At 50.8% G+C, this 20705-nt stretch overlaps 1 protein-coding gene across 2 annotated transcripts in view; it reads right to left on the reverse strand.

Moving 5' to 3' along the window:
* The window catches only part of si:dkey-220o5.5 (actin filament-associated protein 1-like 2), a 113764-nt gene that overhangs the window by 16547 nt on the left and 76512 nt on the right, over positions 1 to 20705 (reverse strand). For both annotated transcript variants that reach the window (XM_045225805.1, XM_041900569.2), the window contains one exon: positions 4552 to 4648. In XM_045225805.1, coding sequence (XP_045081740.1) covers positions 4552 to 4648 — 97 coding nt within the window. The remainder of the gene's footprint in view (positions 1 to 4551; positions 4649 to 20705) is intronic.

Below are 20705 nucleotides of genomic sequence, written 5' to 3' on the forward strand. Positions count from 1 at the left end.
GCCTGCCGCTTCTGAAGCTGTGTCCTTCCGTGAGCCCAAGGTTCCGACACCGGAGAAATATGAGGGGGAGCTGGGAAGATGCCGTTCCTTCCTTATGCAGTGTGGATTAGTGTTCGATCTACAGCCCTACTCTTATGCCACAGACAAGGCTAGGATAGCCTTTGTGATTGAGTTGCTGCGTGGTCGAGCGCTGGAGTGGGCTTCAGCCGTTTGGGAACGACAGGATCCCTGCATGGCTTCATACCAGGGGTTCACGGCCGAGATGAGGAAGCTCTTCGACCATTCCGTCCGAGGGAGGGACGCAGCTAGGCGCCTGTTTTCGCTTCGCCAAGGAACTCGCAGCGTGGCCGACTTCGTGATCGAGTTCAAGACGTTGGCTGTGGAGAGTGGGTGGAATGAGGAGGCTCTGCAAGCGGCCTTTTACCAGGGTCTGTCGGAGCAGCTCAAGGATGAGTTGATCTCCTATCCGGAGTCTAGTGACCTGGACAGCTTGGTAGCCTTGTCTATTCGGGTGGATAATCGAGTCCGAGAGCGAAGGAGGGAGAAGCAATGGGCTCCGTCCAACCGATCAGCTTCTCAGGTTCCAGTCGGGTCGTCAAACTGCGCGGCTCGCTAAAGTTGGGAGGACTTTTAGCGAGCCAGTTTCGACCTCTCAATACCTCTGTCAGACCCCGTTTCCCGGCTACCCTTATGAACAGGAATCAGAGCTTAGCGATTAACGCTTTTATCGATTCAGGTGCCGATGGAAGCTTTCTAGATGCCGAGTTGGTGGAACAGCTGGGGCTTTCCAAGGAGCAATTGCCGGAAGCCATTGAAGCTACCACTCTGGACGGCAGTAGTCTGGCACGTATCACGATGAGGACTGAACCGGTTAAGATGCGGTTGTCGGGGAATCATTCTGAGATGATTTCATTCTTCATTCTGCCGTCTTCCCAGGTTCCTCTGGTCCTTGGATACCCCTGGCTGAAGGAACACAATCCCACGTTCGATTGGGTGACGGGCAAGGTAACGAGTTGGAGCCTTGATTGTCATGCTAACTGTCTCAAGACTGCCTGCCCCCATTCGGTTCCCAGTCAGGTGATTGAGGCTAAACCCCCAGATTTGTCCCTGGTTCCCGAGACATATCACGATTTGGGGGAAGTTTTCAGTAAGCAGAAGGCTCTGTCACTCCCTCCCCACCGACCATATGATTGTGCCATCAACCTGTTCCCTGGAGCTGTCTACCCCAAGGGAAGGTTATACAGTATCTCCCGACCTGAACGTGAGGCTTTGGAGACCTACATCAAGGAGTCCCTAGCTGCTGGTCTCGTTCGTCCCTCGTCATCACCCCCTGGGGGCAGGATTCTTCTTTGTGGGTAAGAAGGATGGCTCTCTTCGACCGTGTATTGATTATCGGGGGGTTGAATGACATCACGGTCAAGAACAAGTATCCCCTGCCCTTGATGAGTTCTGCCTTCGACTCCTTACAGGGTGCTACGGTGTTCACCAAGCTAGACCTACGCAATGCGTATCACATGGTCCGGATCAGAGAGGGGGACGAGTGGTTGACGGGTTTCAATACACCGATGGGTCACTTGAGTATCAGGTGATGCCGTTTGGACTGACCAATGCTCCAGCGGTATTCCAGAGTATGGTGAACGACGTCCTGAGAGATATGATCGGTCTCTTTGTGTTTGTTTACCTGGATGACATTCTGATCTTCTCGAAGGAACCTTCCGACCACGTCCAGCATGTCCGGCAGGTTCTGCAGCGATTGTTGGAGAATCGCCTGTTCGTGAAGGCCGAGAAGTGCGAGTTTCACGCCCACACGACATCCTTTCTCGGGTACATCATCTCCAGGGGAGAGATTAGGATGGACCAGGAGAAGGTTAGAGCGGTTCTGGAATGGGCCCAGCCCGGTACGAGATTGCAGCTCCAGAGATTTTTTGGGGTTTGCGAATTTCTACCGCAGATTCATCCGGGATTACAGCCGTGTGGCCGCTCCGTTAACTGCCTTGACTTCCAGTATCAGGACCTTCAAGTGGAATCCGGAGGCGGATCGAGCGTTTCTGGATTTGAAGAGGCGATTCACCAACGCACCGATTCTCTCTCAACCGGACACGGCCCGTCAGTTCGTCGTTGAAGTGGACGCGTCTGATGTGGGAGTTGGCGCCATCCTGTCGCAGCGATGCTCCACGGACAGTAAACTCCATCCCTGCGCCTACTACTCTCGTCGCCTTTCGCCTGCGGAGAGGAATTACGATGTGGGTAACCGGGGAGCTTCTCGCGGTGAAACTTGCCTTGGAGGAGTGGCGCCACTGGTTGGAGGGGGCGGAGCAACCGTTTATTGTCTCGACTGACCACAAGAATCTTGCTTACGTGCAATCGGCTAAACGTCTCAACTCCCCGTCAGGCCAGGTGGGCGTTGTTTTTCGGACGATTCAAGTTTTCCCTGACGTTCCGACCTGGATCTAAGAACGGCAAGGCGGACGCCTTGTCCCGGATGTTCTCCAAGACGGAGGAGAGTGGGTCCAAGACCGAGACAATTCTCCCCCGGAACTGCGTCGTGGGAGCAGTTATGTGGAAGATTGAGGAGGAGGTGCTGGCGGCCCTTCGGACTCAGCCCGGTCCCGGTAACGGTCCACCCGGTCGGTTGTTTGTGCCTGAGTCGGTTCGTCCTGCTGTCCTCAAATGGTCCCACGCCAGCAAGATGGCTTGTCACCCTGGCGTGGCTCGGACAATGGCGTTTCTTCGCAGACGTTTTTGGTGGCCTGCCATGGCCGAGGATACTCGGGGTTATGTTGCTGCCTGTCCAGTGTGTGCGCAGAATAAGAGTACCAATCGGCCCAGCTCTGGACTACTTCACCCCCCTTCCTATTCCCCGGCGACCATGGTCGCATCTGGCCCTGGACTTTGTCACTGGGTTGCCCGCTTCTGAGGGGAACACGGTCGTTCTGACTATCGTGGACAGATTCAGCAAGTTCGCCCACTTTGTGCCTATTGCCAAGCTTCCCTCTGCCTCGGAGACGTCCGAGATCCTGGTTAGGGAGGTTTTCAGGGTCCACGGGTTGCCCAGTGATATCGTTTCCGACCGTGGTCCTCAGTTTACCTCTGCTGTCTGGAAGTCCTTCTGTTTGGCCATTGGAGCTACAGTCAGTCTCACATCTGGTTTTCACCCCCAATCTAATGGTCAGGCGGAGAGAGCCAACCAGAAGATGGAATCCACGCTACGCTGTCTGGCCTCTTCCAACCCCACCTCCTGGGTCTCTCAGTTGCCTTGGGTTGAGTATGCCCACAATACTCTCCCTACATCTGCCACTGGGATGTCTCCCTTCCAGTGCCTGTATGGCTACCAACCTCCCTTGTTCCCTTCTCAGGAGAAGGAGCTCTCAGTGCCTTCTGTTCAGGTCCATATTCGTCGTTGCCACCGGACCTGGCATCGGGCCAGAAAAGCACTCCTTAGAGTTTCGGACCGGTATCAGCTCCAGGCGAATCGTCGCCGGATCCCCGCTCCCACCTACACCATCGGAGATAGGGTCTGGTTGGCCACACGGGATCTTCCTTTACGGACTGAGTCTAGGAAGTTGTTACCGAAGTTCATTGGTCCGTTTGTGGTGGAGAAGGTGATCAATCCGGTGGCAGTTCGACTCAAACTCCCGAGGACGCTCAGAGTCCATCCCACCTTTCATGTCTCCTGCCTCAAGCCTGTTTTCCTCAGTCCTCTGTTGCCTCCTCCGCCTCCTCCTCCTCCTCCTCGGATGATCGGAGGTGGTCCTGCCTACACGGTGCGTCGCATCATGGATTCCAGACGGCGGGGCCGGGGTTTCCAGTATCTCGTGGACTGGGAGGGGTATGGTCCTGAAGAGAGGAGTTGGATTCCGCGGCGACAGGTCCTAGATGCTGACCTCATCAGTGACTTCTACCGCCTCCATCCTGGCGCTCCGGGGAGTCCGCCCGGTGGCGTTACGTCGGAGGGGGGTACTGTAACGATCCCGGCAGTCTGAGTCGGGTCCTGTCTGTGGACTAGTTTTTATGTTCGTGATCTCCAGTTTCCCGAGGGTTCTGGAACGCTCCGGGGAGCTCTCTTGATTTCCGCACCTGCATCCCATCAGCAATCTGCACACCTGGTCCTGATCATCACCCTTCTTAGGCTCTGGCCTAACATCCATTCCCTGCCGGATCGTTAGCCATGAACAGTAGGTTTACCAGAGTATCAGTCTTAGAGCCTAGCGTTAGTTTTGTTGTTTTTGCACCTTGTTGGTTTGTTGCTTACTTACCCCCGTTTTGTTCCATCTGCAGTCACCCGTCCGGAACCTTCATCCAACCTCTGCCTGGTGGTCGGCGGCTGCCGACCCAGGATGGGATCAACCACTGCACCCCCAACAACTAATCAACGCCGCCCGCTCTGTTCCCTGGATTATTCAGCATCACTCTTGAACTTGTAAATAAACACTCACCTTCGTTTCAACTTACCTTGTCCTGGTCTGCTTCTGGGTTCTGGCTTAGCAACTCGTGACATAGAGAGAACGCGAGAGAGAGAGACTGCTGTATCTAATGACTTGTTGAGCATACCTGCTGAGTGATTGACTGGAACAAAAGGCTCAGCCTCCTCGTAGCAGTCCTCATCTAAACCTTCTGGAGGGTGGGGGGGTACTGCCGGCCCCTGGCTCTGAGGTAGGAACACAAGAAGTGGTCATGACAGGGAGCCTTCAAGAGTCACAGGACCGTAGTAGGGCAGTGAGACATGACCTGATCTATGGCTACGTCCCAAATGGCACCATATTCCCTATATAGTGCACCACTTTTGACCAGGGTCCATGGTCAAAAGTATTGCACAATGTATGGAATAGGGTGCCATTTGAGACACAGACCAGATCTATCTGTGCTTCAAAGCCTTCGCATTAGGGCTGTCCCCGACAAAAAAAATCTTGGTCGACCGAGAGTCGTCTGTTCTTTCGAATTTTAAAACGTGTATTTTTCTATGTTTGAATAAAATCAACTATATGTAGGCTACTTTGCCTGATGCTTTAAGCACTGCAGTTAAAAATCAAGACACACAAATTACTAAAGAGGGAGCCAGAGATCAATATATCCTAACCAGAAGAAAGAAATCTGTTCCCGATCCGACCCTCCTCCTCCCACTGCCTGCTGCTGCTGGCCTTCGCAGATTCTGCTGTTAAGCTCCTGAAGTTGCCGGTAATAGGCTACACCAGCAGTCGGCAACCTTTTCCATTTGGAGTCCCAAGTTATGGTACCATTTCGCATGCCAGTTATGATTTTCATATGCACATTTTCATGGAACAGTTTAATTTAATTTATAATAAAGTCTTCATATCTCAAAATCAATGTCATGTGGTTAATCAAAATGATATCTAAATGAAAATGATACAAATCTAAAAGTAACTTCTATTGCCATTGCCAATATATAAAAAGAGCCTACATAAAGCCAACAAATAAAAACATTGCAGCCAGCAGGTAGAACATATCCTGATAAAAATAGATATCCTATAAATTACAGTGGGGAAAAAAAGTATTTAGTCAGCCACCAATTGTGCAAGTTCTCCCACTTAAAAAGATGAGAGAGACCTGTAATTTTCATCATAGGTACACGTCAACTATGACAGACAAAATGAGAAAAAAAATTCCAGAAAATCACATTGTAGGAATTTTAATGAATTTATATGCAAATTATGGTGGAAAATAAGTATTTGGTCAATAACAAAAGTTTCTCAATACTTTGTTATATACCCTTTGTTGGCAATGACACAGGTCAAACGTTTTCTGTAAGTCTTCACAAGGTTTTCACACACTGTTGCTGGTATTTTGGCCCATTCCTCCATGCAGATCTCCTCTAGAGCAGTGATGTTTTGGGGCTGTCGCTGGGCAACACAGACTTTCAACTCCCTCCAAAGATTTTCTATGGGGTTGAGATCTGGAGACTGGCTAGCCCACTCCAGGACCTTGAAATGCTTCTTACGAAGCCACTCCTTCGTTGCCCGGGCGGTGTGTTTGGGATCATTGTCATGCTGAAAGACCCAGCCACGTTTCATCTTCAATGCCCTTGCTGATGGAAGGAGGTTTTCACTCAAAATCTCACGATACATGGCCCCATTCATTCTTTCCTTTACACGGATCAGTCGTCCTGGTCCCTTTGCAGAAAAACAGCCCCAAAGCATGATGTTTCCACCCCCATGCTTCACAGTAGGTATGGTGTTCTTTGGATGCAACTCAGCATTCTTTGTCCTCCAAACACGACGAGTTGAGTTTTTACCAAAAAGTTATATTTTGGTTTCATCTGACCATATGACATTCTCCCAATCCTCTTCTGGATCATCCAAATACACTCTAGCAAACTTCATACGGGCCTAGACATGTACTGGCTTAAGCAGGGGGACACGTCTGGCACTGCAGGATTTGAGTCCCTGGCGGCGTAGTGTGTTACTGATGGTAGGCTTTGTTACTTTGGTCCCAGCTCTCTGCAGGTCATTCACTAGGTCCCCCCGTGTGGTTCTGGGATTTTTGCTCACCGTTCTTGTGATCATTTTGACCCCACGGGGTGAGATCTTGCGTGGAGCCCCAGATCGAGGGAGATTATCAGTGGTCTTGTATGTCTTCCATTTCCTAATAATTGCTCCCACAGTTGATTTCTTCAAACCAAGCTGCTTACCTATTGCAGATTCAGTCTTCCCAGCCTGGTGCAGGTCTACAATTTTGTTTCTGGTGTCCTTTGACAGCTCTTTGGTCTTGGCCATAGTGGAGTTTGGAGTGTGACTGTTTGAGGTTGTGGACAGGTGTCTTTTATACTGATAACAAGTTCAAACAGGTGCCATTAATACAGGTAACGAGTGGAGAACAGAGGAGCCTCTTAAAGAAGAAGTTACAGGTCTGTGAGAGCCAGAAATCTTGCTTGTTTGTAGGTGACCAAATACTTATTTTCCACCATAATTTGCAAATAAATTCATAAAAAATCCTACAATGTGATTTTCTGGATTTTTTTTCCTCAATTTGTCTGTCATAGTTGACGTGTACCTATGATGAAAATTACAGGCCTCTCTCATATTTTTAAGTGGGAGAACTTGCACAATTGGTGGCTGACTAAATACTTTTTTTCCCCACTGTACATTTGCTATGCATGGCCTGTCTGCAAGGAACTTGCAACATTGTATCAACTATTAACTTGGGTCTGGCCTGCTAGCAAACTTGCAACATTGTATAATATATTCTGAGCCTTCAGTTCCTGTGCCAGTGAGCTCCGGACAGACACAGCTGTAGGCTATTTGCGCAAGGATAAGAAGTAATCAGGTAGGCCTTTTTTATGACATTTCCTAAGGATCAGAGCATGACATTTTTTCCCCTTTCATGATGAGTGGTTATCGAAAGGGAGAGCTGGATTTTTTTTTCAAATAGGCTACGTTGAGGAACTAATGTCATTCTCAATTGATGTAAAAACAGACTTTGAGAGAAGCTAAGTTAAGACAATCAGAAATAGGTTCATTTTCCTGGCATGGTTTAGGTCCACAACCCCTTACAGCCCGTGTAGACTCTACAGCGATAACTCGCCGCGTGCCGCTTCGGCCACCCAGGGTGGTTCGCTTGTGGGATGCTGGCAGCATATAGCAGAATGTTCGGTTGTGCATCGAGAATTGAGTATAGCAAGTTTGTATGAAGGTATGGTTATCAAAATGGGTAAATACACTGAACAAAAATATAAATGCAACATGTAAAGTGTGGGTCCCATGTTTCATGACCTGAAATAAAATAGCATTTCTCCTTTGCCAAGATAATCCATCCACCTGACAGGTGTGGCATATCAAGATGCTGATTAAAGAGCATGATCATTACAAAGGTACACCTTGTGCTGGGGACAATGACAGGCTACTCTAAAATGTGCAGTTTTGTCACGCAACACAACGCCAGAGATCTCTCAAGTTTTGAAGAACCGTGCAATTGGCATGTTGACTGCAGGAATGTCCACCAGAGCTTTTGCCAGAGGATTGAATGTTGATTTCTCTACCATAAGAGTCAAGTGGGCGAGCGGTTTGCTGACTTCAACGTTGCAAAGAAAAAGCCATATCTCAGACTGGCCAATCAAAATAAAAGATTAAGATGGGCAGTCTGAGATATGGCTTTTTCTTTGCAACTCTGCCTAGAAGGTCAGCATCCCGGAGTCGCCTCTTCACTGTTGACGTCGAGACTGGTGTTTACTATTTAATTAAGCTGCCAGTTGAGGACCTGTGAGGCGTCTGTTTCTCAAACTAGACACTGTGTATTTGTCCTCTTGCTCAGTTGTGCACTGGGGTCCCCCACTCCTCTTTCTATTCTGGTTAGAGCCAGTTTGCGCTGTTCTGTGAAGGGAGTAGTACAGCATTGTACGCATGGAATAGCTTTCATTTCTCAGAACAAGAATAGACTGACGAGTTTCAGAGGAAAGTTCTTTGTTTCTGGCCATTTTGAGCCTGTAATCGAACCCACAATTGCTGATGTTCCAGATACTCTAACTAGTCTCAAGAAGGCCAGTTTTATTGCTTCTTTAATCAGCACAACAGTTTTCAGCTGTGCTAACATAATTGCAAAAGGGTTTTCTAATGATCAATTAGCCTTTCAAAATGATACATTTGGATTAGCAAACACAACGTGCCATTGGCACACAGGACTGATGGTTGCTGATAATGGGCCTTTGTACGCCTATGCAGATATTCCATAAAAAATCAGCAGTTTCCAGTTACAATAGCCATTTACAACATTAACAATGTCTACACTGTATTTCGGATCAATTTGATGTTCTTTTAATGGACCAAAAATTGCTTTTCTTTCGAAAACAAGGAAATGTCTAAGTGACCCCAAACTTTTGAACGGTAGTGTATATAATGAGTGAGACAATAGCCTCTATGAATAGATCAGAACAATAACAAATAGCATTGTAGCGCAAAATGTTTCATAGCCTACATTGAAAACATTCTTTATGGGCATTACAGTGCATTCGGAAAGTATTCAGACCCCTTGACTTTTTCAACATCAAGTTACATCCTTATTCTAAAATGGATTTAATCAAAACATGTCCTCATCAATTTACACACAATACCCCATAATGACAAAGCGAAAACAGGTTTTTGAATTTTTAGCAAATGTATTGAAAATACTAGGCACCGGTGGAGCGGACTGCTCTGGCTCCAGAGTGGAGCAGCTGACCGTTGCTGGACCAGGCACTGGTGGAACAGGCCGGGCCGGACTGGAAACATGCACCACTGGTCTGGTGCGAGGAGCAGGAACGGGTTGGGCCGGACTGGGGACACGCACCACAGGTCTGGTGCGCGGAGCAGGAACGGGCCGGGCCGGACTGGGAACACGCACCACAGGTCTGGTGCGGGGAGCAGGTACGGGGCGTACCGGGCTGGCGACACACACCACTGGTTTGGTGCGGGGAGCAGGTACGCGCCGTACTGGACTGGATACACGCACCACTGGTTTGGTGCGAGGAGCTGGCACAGGCCGTACCGGACTGGATACACGCACCACTGGTTTGGTGCGGGGAGCAGGTACGGGGCGTACCGGGCTGGCGACAGGCACCACTGGTTTGGTGCGAGGAGCTGGCACGGGCCATACCGGACTGGATACACGCACCACTGGTTTGGTGCGGGGAGCAGGTACGGGGCGTACCGGGCTTGCGACAGGCACCACTGGTTTGGTGCGAGGAGCTGGCACGGGCCGTACCGGACTGGATACGCGCACCACTGGTTTGGTGCGGGGAGCAGGTACGGGGCGTACCGGGCTGGCTACAGGCACCACTGGTTTGGTGCGAGGAGCTGGCACGGGCCGTACCGGACTGGATACGCGCACCACTGGTTTGGTGCAGGGAGCAGGTACGGGCCGTACCGAACTGGACTGCTCTGGCACTGCTCTGGCTCCGGAGTGGAGCAGCTGACCGGAGCTGGATCAGGCACCGGTGGAGCGGATTGCTCTGGCTCCGGAGTGGAGCAGCTGACCGGAGCTGGATCATGCACCGGTGGAGCAAACTTCCGCACCCGTATCCATCCCCATTTCTGTAGCAGGACTAAACGCCGTGCCCTACCTGGGCACCGACGCAGAGGAAAATTCCAGCCCTGTAGTAGGACTGGTTGCCGGCCCCAGACTGGGCACCGACACGTTTAGGAGCTCCTGCTCCAAATCGGGGCTGTACGTCGTGCCCACCCTGGGCACCGACGCAGAGGTGGTTTCCAACCCTGTAGTTGGGCTGGTTGCCGGCCCCAGACTGGGCACCGACACGCTAAAGTGCTCCCTGCAGGGGACCGTTGCTGGATGTCGGGTGAGTTGTGTGGTCGGAGGTGGTGTAGAAACGGACTTGGTGCGAGGAGCAGGCACGGGCCGTGCCGGACTGGGAACACGCACTACTGGTTTGGTGCGAGAAGCAGGCACAGGACATACCGGGCTGGGAACTGGCGTTGGATATGTACGACTGTTCCAGTCTCTCTCTCCGTGCCCAATCCTCCTCCAGTGAGTACTCCTCCGGGAGCCCCCACAAGTTAGGGAACAGAAACTCATCGTCATCGTCATCCTCCGACTCCTCAGTGTAAAACTGTTCCCATTCCTGTTCCCATGGTCGTAGGGACTCCAACTGGAACCCCACCGGGTACAGTGGTCGGGGCTCCTCTCTCTCGATCCGCAGGTCTTGGAGGACCTCTAAAATAGCGGCCTCCTCCTCTCTAGTCAGCCCTTTCCCGGCCTCCTGCTGCCTCGTCGTCCACCCCGTGAGCCCCCCCTCAACATTTTCATGTGGCTGCTTGTTGGGCTTCCTCTTCGGCCGGCATCGTTGATGTCGCCGTTGATCCTCTCCTACCCAGGCTTCCTCCTTCATTACCTTACCGTAACGGACGGCCTCCTCCTCTGTGATTTTCCCCCAACCGAGGAGGACATCTACCAACGTAGCCTCCTGTTGAGTACCGGGCGTTTGCTCCTTCTGGGCACGTTGCTTGGTCCTTTTGTGGTGGGATCTTCTGTCACGTTTGTTGAGAGACGGGTCAGACCAAGGTGCAGCGTGAAAAGCGTACATGTTTATTTAACTCAATAAACATAAACAAAACAAGAAACAACGTAACGTGAAGTCCTCAGGCTATACACGTACAAGCCTAACACGGAACAAGATCCCACAATAAACAGTAGGCAATAGGCTACCTAAGTATGATCCCCAATCAGAGACAACGAGCGACAGCTGCCTCTGATTGGGAATCACACCCGGCCAAACCTAGAAATACACATCTAGATCCTAAACATAGAAATTCTAACATAGATCCTCACGCCCTGACCAAACCAACTAAAGACAACCGGCCTCTCAAGGCCAGGGCGTGACAATTGATGAGGACAAAAAAAATATTGAATCCATTTTAGAATAAGAGTAACTTAACAACATGTGGAAAAAGTGAAGAGGTCTGAATACTAACCATATTTCTCCAATGTCAAACCAGAGTGTCTTGTTTGCAACGAAATGGTTGCTGATTGCAAATAATTTAATATTAGACATTGTGATGGAACATTGTATTGTGCGAAGAGACAGCCTCAAATGTTCATCTTGTGCTTGGTAAAAATATGAGGGGGGGGGGGCGACATGACCCCCTCCTTAGGACCATCTGGCAGAACGCCAAGAATATATTCTATAAGTTAAGATAGGAGACAGTGCCAGACACATGCAGGAACCAACCCTATGAACCATGCTTACAGTGGGAAAAAAAGTATTTAGTCAGCCACCAATTGTGCAAGTTCTCCCACTTAAAAAGATGAGAGAGGCCTGTAATTTTCATCATAGGTACACGTCAACTATGACAGACAAATTGAGATTTTTTTTCCAGAAAATCACATTGTAGGATTTTTTATGAATTTATTTGCAAATTATGGTGGAAAATAAGTATTTGGTCACCTACAAACAAGCAAGATTTCTGGCTCTCACAGACCTGTAACTTATTCTTTAAGAGGCTCCTCTGTCCTCCACTCGTTACCTGTATTAATGGCACCTGTTTGAACTTGTTATCAGTATAAAAGACACCTGTCCACAACCTCAAACAGTCACACTCCAAACTCCACTATGGCCAAGACCAAAGAGCTGTCAAAGGACACCAGAAACAAAATTGTAGACCTGCACCAGGCTGGGAAGACTGAATCTGCAATAGGTAAGCAGCTTGGTTTGAAGAAATCAACTGTGGGAGCAATGATTAGGAAATGGAAGACATACAAGACCACTGATTATCTCCCTCGATCTGGGGCTCCACGCAAGATCTCACCCCGTGGGATCAAAATGATCACAAGAACGGTGAGCAAAAATCCCAGAACCACACGGGGGGACCTAGTGAATGACCTGCAGAGAGCTGGGACCAAAGTAACAAAGCCTACCATCAGTAACCGCCGCCAGGGACTCAAATCCTGCAGTGCCAGACGTGTCCCCCTGCTTAAGCCAGTACATGTCTAGGCCCGTATGAAGTTTGCTAGAGTGTATTTGGATGATCCAGAAGAGGATTGGGAGAATGTCATATGGTCAGATGAAACCAAAATATAACTTTTTGGTAAAAACTCAACTCGTCGTGTTTGGAGGACAAAGAATGCTGAGTTGCATCCAAAGAACACCATACCTACTGTGAAGCATGGGGGTGGAAACATCATGCTTTGGGGCTGTTTTTCTGCAAAGGGACCAGGACGACTGATCCGTGTAAAGGAAAGAATGAATGGGGCCATGTATCGTGAGATTTTGAGTGAAAACCTCCTTCCATCAGCAAGGGCATTGAAGATGAAACGTGGCTGGGTCTTTCAGCATGACAATGATCCCAAACACACCGCCCGGGCAACGAAGGAGTGGCTTCGTAAGAAGCATTTCAAGGTCCTGGAGTGGCCTAGCCAGTCTCCAGATCTCAACCCCATAGAAAATCTTTGGAGGGAGTTGAAAGTCTGTGTTGCCCAGCGACAGCCCCAAAACATCACTGCTCTAGAGGAGATCTGCATGGAGGAATGGGCCAAAATACCAGCAACAGTGTGTGAAAACCTTGTGAAGACTTACAGAAAACGTTTGACCTGTGTCATTGCCAACAAAGGGTATATAACAAAGTATTGAGAAACTTTTGTTATTGATCAAATACTTATTTTCCACCATAATTTGCATATAAATTCATAAAAAATCCTACAATGTGATTTTCTGGATTTTTTTTCCTCATTTTATCTGTCATAGTTGACGTGTACCTATGATGAAAATTACAGGCCTCTCTCATCTTTTTAAGTGGGAGAACTTGCACAATTGGTGGCTGACTAAATACTTTTTTTCCCCACTGTATGTAACTTGTCTGTGTAAGCAGTATATAAGAGATCTAAAAATGTAAGCTTCAACTGCTGGCTACTCATCCGTTGCTTAACCCAACAACAGAAAAGCTTCCCTAAAAGCTGCCTTGGTTTAAACATATTCTCTTTTCAGAAAGTGAAAAGCACAATTAATAGGGACAGAATAGCAAAGTGAATTTTGTCTCCTGGAATATTGAAGGCCGCAGCTCAGCTTCACAATGTCATAGAGACTAATCAATATATCCCCATATGCATCAGTCAAGCATTTTGTGGGTATTTTAAAGCTTTTTCTAGCCAGGGGCACAACTTTCACTGGAGACGGCGGGGGGGGGACATGTCCCCTCCACATTCTGAAATTGCATTTTGGTTACCCCCAATTTTATCATTGGAATGTGATACAAAACAAGGCAAGACCATGCGGACGCCTCCGAGCAGTCGGGTAGACTGTTTGGAGTGTTTATCTGACTGGATAAAAAATGAAGACAATTGTTGAAATGAATTACTTTCAGCTCCATTTGCTGTCAACCTCTGATTATGCCGCAGGCGCTCCAAAGCTGAAGTCTGCCCGCTTGCCTTTTTAGTTGACTTTCTCCTGCACTCTCCTCATTAATAAGTTAATGATTTAAAAAGTGTCTGTCTGATGACTTTGCAATACATTTGGTCTCCAGTCTATGGGCTACAGAAAAAACACATATGCTACTACTCTTTATACCATAGGCTACATAATGTATGTTCAATTAATTTGATAGAGTGTTGGTGGAGCGCTGGGTCTCTCCAACAGCACCCTGGAGAGGCAGGCTGGGCATGGACAAGCTAAATATTTTGTGCCCCTGCCTTTGGCAAAGTGGGCACTGCTTATCATGGGGCGGCATCAGCGCTCACATAAATAGCCCTCATGCCACTGGGTGAGAAAAGTTATCTTTGTTTTTGTGCAGAATAATGTGATGTGTTGTTGGAGGTGCGTCTTGGTCAGTTTAGCTCGGAAAATGCCGCCCTCGTCCAACTGTCGCTCTAGGCGGCTACCTAATCCTGCTTAATGGGCGGGCCGGCCGTGGGGCCTAATCATAGAATTACATAGACTCCCTATTAATTCAATAGCATCTCTGTGGGCCTAGTCATAAAGATTTGTCATTTAACTTTTAAAATGTATTACCTTTTATTGTGGCATAAACACAACTAGTCATGATGTTTTCATCTGATTGTCAAACGATCATTTCAAATGGCTCCTTTACTCTGCTACCTGCGCACATTCATCCACACGCAACATATTTCCAGCCTCCAAACAGTGGTGAATTGAAACAGATACATTTGTTACACAAAACACCAAAAAGTGTAAAGACATTTGGCGATTGTCATTAGGGCAGAATTAATGCCTCCACTGCTGTCCGTGTGCGTCTCGGTGTCGGCCACTCATCTCTGCCTTGGCAAAATGTCAGTGTTCTCCGACCACATCGTATTTTTGGAGTGTAGGCTATACCACCCATTTTCAGGTCAATTCGCTAATTGTTCATGCCTCTGACATACCGTAGTGATAAATAATGCTGTATTAGCCTACGGTTTTCTTGATATTTAGTTTTCATTATTGTGATAGGCTCATGTTTTACCGTTACTGCGTATCCACACTATTTATTTTGCCGGGACGCTGTACTGGACCATACCGCCTTACTTTCTCCCCTGTATATATGTATATATTTGTCTTTTGACATTGATCCACGGGCCTGGGCCGCCAGTTGACCATCCCTGTTCTAGAGTCATTGTGTAGATTCTAGCTATAATATTTTTAAATGACTGTTGAATACCAGGAATAGTCCCGCATTGAGCAGATGAAATGTGCAGTGTGTTCTGTTCTGTTTCACAACAGCATGCAACTTACCTCCGTCACACTACGCCTTGTGGGCATCTCAGTAGATGTCCTTGACAACTTGATCTGACCTGGGGTTTTGGAGATTGGGACACAACTTTTTAGAGCCCTTGGAGCCTTTGAAGGTGTCGGCTCCCGGTCCCGTTTGTCAGCTGTTGAAGTTGTTGCTTCGACTTTGGGACTTGTGTTCTTTTCTGCTTCTTGACATCTTTTAAAAATGTCAAAATCCTCTTCTACTCTACCAACCAAGCGAAGGCACTTGAGGCAATGTTAGCTAACCCTAATTCTATACGTTGTTCTTAAAAATCTTTCATTTGCTGCCTTTATTGGATCAGATATTTTGTTGGTCTTCACTAACTTGCCTTTTATCCGCACATGACAAAGAGGGCAAGTGGAGCGTGGCAAGTTTAAGATCATGCTTAGCCATTGTTCTCTCTCTTACATCTGGTCTTTACAAGAGGTGGTCACGGTTGTTTTATATGGGTATCGTTGATTTATTTTGCGTGGGATACGGCCAAACAGTAGCCTGTGTTTGGTTAATAAACCGGGAATTCGTAAACTCAAACCTCTGTCTGGACAATTGTTCATTTTTGATCTAGCCAGGTCATTACATTGGTGTCAGAAGTAAAAACATGGATAGAAGTTAGCGGGGGTTGAAAATGCTTCGAGGGAATCCGAAAGTGAAGGTGGAGGTAGGGGACGATTATGGCCAGGGAGGTGCGTGTGCATGGACGTCAGAGGATCTGGCCGAGGAGATCGCCAGGGCATTGGAGCACAGAGGCCGCTTGAGGGAGACCGCTAGAATGATGGCGGCTGAAGCGGGCATGAGTGCTTCATTAACTGTGCTTTGCACGGATTCTGGGGGGCGCACCGAAGGGGTGACGTCGACGCTGTGTGATGAGCAGGCTGGGGTTCAGGATGTAAACAAACATGGCGGCGCCCAGTCCCCGATTGCGTCCGCATCTGTTAAGACCCCGAAGTACTCCGGTAAGGCGGATTGGGAAGCTTTTCATGCTCAGTTTGAACTGTTAAGCTCATTTTGGGGGGTGGTCGAATGAAGATAGGGCACTGCAGCTGGCTTTGTGCCTCACGGATGATGCTCTGTCCTGTTGATATTGATTAGCCTTGAGGACAGACGCGATTATGGGGCTTTCGTTGGAGCACTGAGGAGGCGCTTTGGACAGTGTGTACAGCTCGGGCTGCTGCGCTCCAAACTGAGTAATAGACATATGCAGCCTGGAGAGCTAATACGGGTGCTAGCTAATGACATTGAGAGCCTCTCTCGGCGGGCATATGCTCACATGCCCCCCTCCATGCAGAGCGAGCTAGCACGGGACCAGTTCATACAGGCGCTCTCTCCTACGGAGCTGCGCATACAGACCCAGCTGGCTCATCCTGAGTCATTGCAGAAAGCCTTGGAGATGGCTTTGGAGAGGGAGCTTGTGTGGGCTGGGGCTTCAGCTGGGGCTTTGGTGGGGGTGCATGGAGACACACACACTGTGCGGGCTGTGGTGCAGAGCAGCCCAGAGCCGGAAAAGCCTGCATGGGTGGCTGAAATGACTGAACTCATTCGTGCTGTGTCACTACAGGTGGTACGCAACACACGCCCTGGTCCCATGGTCTGCTGGGGATGTGGCCAGCCAAGCCATCTGCGCCAGGATTGCCTCATGTCCCTCAGAGCTCAGTGAAACTGCTCAGGGTCCGCATAGACGGGGCAGTGCGGACCCCTGGCTCTCTTTCCCAACCACCACCATCGCCAGGAGGAGCCCACCGGCACAGACAGTGGAGCAAGGCTCCACGCCCCCCAGAAGCAGATGAGTGCAAGCTGATGGAGCCTGTTGTTGTGGTGGGTCGGACCTGTGTTGGGGACTTTTGTCATGTCACTGTGGAGGGGGTGCCCTGCTCTGCCCTGGTGGACATTGGGTCCACAGTAACTCAGTTTGAGCCCACAACTGTGCAGCTCCGCACAGTCACAGGTCAGCTGGCACCCATGAAAGAGAAGGGAATAATGACTCTGACAGTAGGGGGCAGGACTGTGCGTCATCCTGTGTGGGTGGCGGCTGTGCAGGACCCTTGTATCCTGGGGTTGGACTTTTTTAGGAGCACAGGCTGCCAGTTAGACCTAAATGGGGACACACTGAGCTTCCAGGGAGGGCTGGGAGTCACCATGGCCCCCCCTAATGTCACATTCGCACAACCCAAAAAAAACCTTACTCCAACAGTTAAAGCAGCAGAGACTTATGGCTGCCCCACATCTGTGTGTGACTTTTCCCCAGCCCCTCTGTCACCTATGGCTGTGTGTTACATTCCCCCAGCTACCTCCACGACACATCCCTCCGTGAGCATGGGCCACTCCCCCCCAGCAAAGCTACCCCAGATGGGAGAGGAGAGGACACTGTCTGCAGTGAGGGAGATATGGGGGAGGAACTGTGTTGGTCTTGACCCCGAGCAGCAGGAACGGTTGTGGCAGTTGCTGTTTGAATTCAGAGACAGCTTTGCGCTGAGTGAGGAAGAGGTGGGTCAGACTCATCTGGTGCAACATGAGATCGACACAGGTGATGTTCGGCCCATCTAGATGTGTCCCCGCCGTATCCCACTGGCATGCCAGGAGGCGGCAGACAGGGCTGTGTTGGAGATGCAGCGGGCAGACTTCATCGAGCCCTCAGACAGCCCCTGGGCGGCACCAGTCGGCATGGTTCCTAAGAAGAGGGGCAAGCTGAGGTTCTGTGCGGACTACAGGCGGCTGAATGAGGTAACCAGGAAGGACTCATACCCCATACCACACATCGATGAGTCGCTGGACCTGGTTAGTGGGTCCTCCTGGTTCTCCTCACTAGACCTCCGTAGTGGCTACTGGCAGGTGCCGCTCTCCCCAGAGGCCAGAGCCAAAACTGCGGTCTCCACTAACAGAGGACATTGGCAGTTCAAGGTCCTGTGCTTCGGCCTGTGCAACGCTCCAGCTACTTTTGAGCATTTGATGGACAGGGTGCTGGATGGCATCCCCCGACAGGAGTGTCTGGTATACCTCGACGACATCCTGGCCCATGGCAGCTCCTTCCAGTCAGCCCTGGGGGCGATACGGCGTGTGCTGGAGAGGGTGGCTGCCGCAGGCCTGAAGCTCCACCCTGAGAAGTGCCACTTCATGAGAAGAGAGGTGTCCTTCTTGGGCCACCAAGTGCGGGAGGAGGGTATCAGCACCATGGAGGACAAAGTGGGGGCTGTTCGAAACTGGCCCACCCCCACCGACCAGCAACAGCTGAATAGCTTCCTGGGCCTGGCCTCATACTACAGGAGGTTTGTACGGGGCTTCTCAAGCGTCGCTGCTCCCCTGAACCGCCTGCTGCCGAAGGACTTCACTTGGACAGTGGAGTGCGAGGAGGCCTTCAACACCCTCAAATGTGCACGGAGGCCCCCGTGCTCGCCCCCCCTGACCTCACCTTGCCCTTTATCCTGGATACAGACGTGAGCAATGTCGGCATGGGTGGGGTGCTGGCCCAGGTGGGGCCAGAGGGGGAGAGAGTGGTGGCGTACTTCAGCAAAACATTCAACAAACATGAGCACCGCTACTGTGTCACCCGGCGGGAGCTCCTCGCTGTTGTGGCTTCCATCAAACACTTCAAGTACTACCTGGGTGGCCTGCCCTTTACTGTAAGGACTGACCCACTTTGCTCTCCAGTGGCTCATGTCTTTCAAAGAGCCAGAGGGGCAGGTTGCACGCTGGTTGGTAGAGTTTCAGCCGTTCGACTTCACAGTGGTGCACAGGGCTGGGGCACACCACTCCAACGTCGACGCCATGTCCCGTCGGCCCTGTACTGCAGATCGGTGCCGCCACTGTGAGCGGAGAGAGGGCCATGAGAGAGAGCTGTGTGCGGAGGAGGGGATCTGTGCCACAGTGTGTCGGGCGGGCGGGCCTGTTTTCTGTGAGCTGCAGACTGTCGACGTGGCTGAATGGGGGCAGCAGCAGGGACGGGACACAGACTCACAGACTCTCACTCGCGACCAAAGGGTTGTGGTCAAAGTTTGAGAGACTGCGGCTGGCTGATGGCGTGCTACAGCAGGCATGGATGGAGCCAGCTACGGGAGAGGAGAGGTGGCAGGTGGTGGTCCCAAAAGCACTGCGGGAGGCTGTGCTCCAGAGCACTCATGGGGGGGTGGGGACTGGACACTTTGGGGTCACAAAAACCCTCCACCGCCTCCATCAGGGCTTTTACTGGGGGCAGCACAAGAGGGATGTGGAGGACTTTTGCCGCCGCTGTGACAACTGCACAGCGAAAAAGGGCCCTCCAGGCCGTTCTCATGCTCAGCTCCAACAGCTCCCAGTTGGGGCTCCCGTGGAGAGGGTGGGAGTGGATGTAGTTGGGCCGTTCCCCACCACAGACAGTGGAAACCGCTGGGTGCTCACGGCCATGGACTATTTCACAAAATGTCCCGAGGCCTATGCTCTGCCTGACCAGGAGGCAGAGACCATCGTCGACGCCCTGACAGTGGGGATGTTCAGCAGGTTTGGAGCTGCGGAGTCCATCCACAGCGACCAAGGCAGAAACTTTGAGTCCCGTGTGTTCGACTGGGTATGCACGAGACCCGCACTACTCCTCTCCATCCTCAAAGTGATGGCCTTGTGGAGCGCTACAACAAAACGCTTGGACAGCAGCTGGCCATCGTCTCTGCCAAACACCAGCGTGACTGGGACAAGCACCTGCCCATGGTCCTCATGGCATGCCGCTCCGCTGTCCAAGACTCCACCTCTTGCACGCCTGCCCTCCTCATGCTGGGGAGAGAGATCCCCAACCCTGCAAAGATGGCGTTTGGTCGGCCCCTGGATAGCCCTCCTGTTCCCCCAGGGCCGGAGTATGCCCAGAGACTCCAGGACCGCCTGGAGACAGCCCACAACTTCGCCAGAGAGCAGCTGGTGAATGCAGGTGTTAGGCAGAAGAGGAACTATGACATGCACACCAGGGGAAGGCACTTTATGGCTGGGGAGCTGGTCTGGGTCTACAGCCCCCTAAGAAAGAAAGGCAGATGCCCCAATTTGGACAGCCACTGGGTGGGGCCCTGCAGCGTCCTGGAGAGGGTAGGGGAGGTTGTGTACCGGGTGCAGCTTTCTCCCAGTGGGAGAAAGGTGGCACTGCACCGGGACAGGTTAGCCCCATACAGAGGGCCCTCTTCTCCCCAAACCCCAGGGACCCCCACAATTCCCCTATCTGGCAATGACATTCCCCAAGCACCCACCCCTAGGCGCAGCAGACAAGGCTCCAGACAGCCCACTCACCCAGTCTCCCTCCCTCTGTCACCGCGTGATTCCCCGGAGCCACGGACTCTATTCCCTGTTCAATCATCCTTGTCCACCATGTCCCTGCCTTCATCCTCTGGGCCCCAGAGGGGCAGCCCCCTACCACGGACTGAGCCCCCTGTTCCACATCTGGACACTCCGCAACCATCACGGCCACGCAGGCAAAAGAGACCTCCGGGTCGATTCAGAGACTTTGTTTGTTCCCTCGGGGATTAGGTACTTTGTGGTGGGGGGGCTGTGTAGCGACCCGCACAGACAGCTGTG

This window comes from Coregonus clupeaformis, chromosome 16 (genome assembly GCF_020615455.1).
Source record: "Coregonus clupeaformis isolate EN_2021a chromosome 16, ASM2061545v1, whole genome shotgun sequence".
Lineage (NCBI taxonomy): Eukaryota > Metazoa > Chordata > Actinopteri > Salmoniformes > Salmonidae > Coregonus > Coregonus clupeaformis.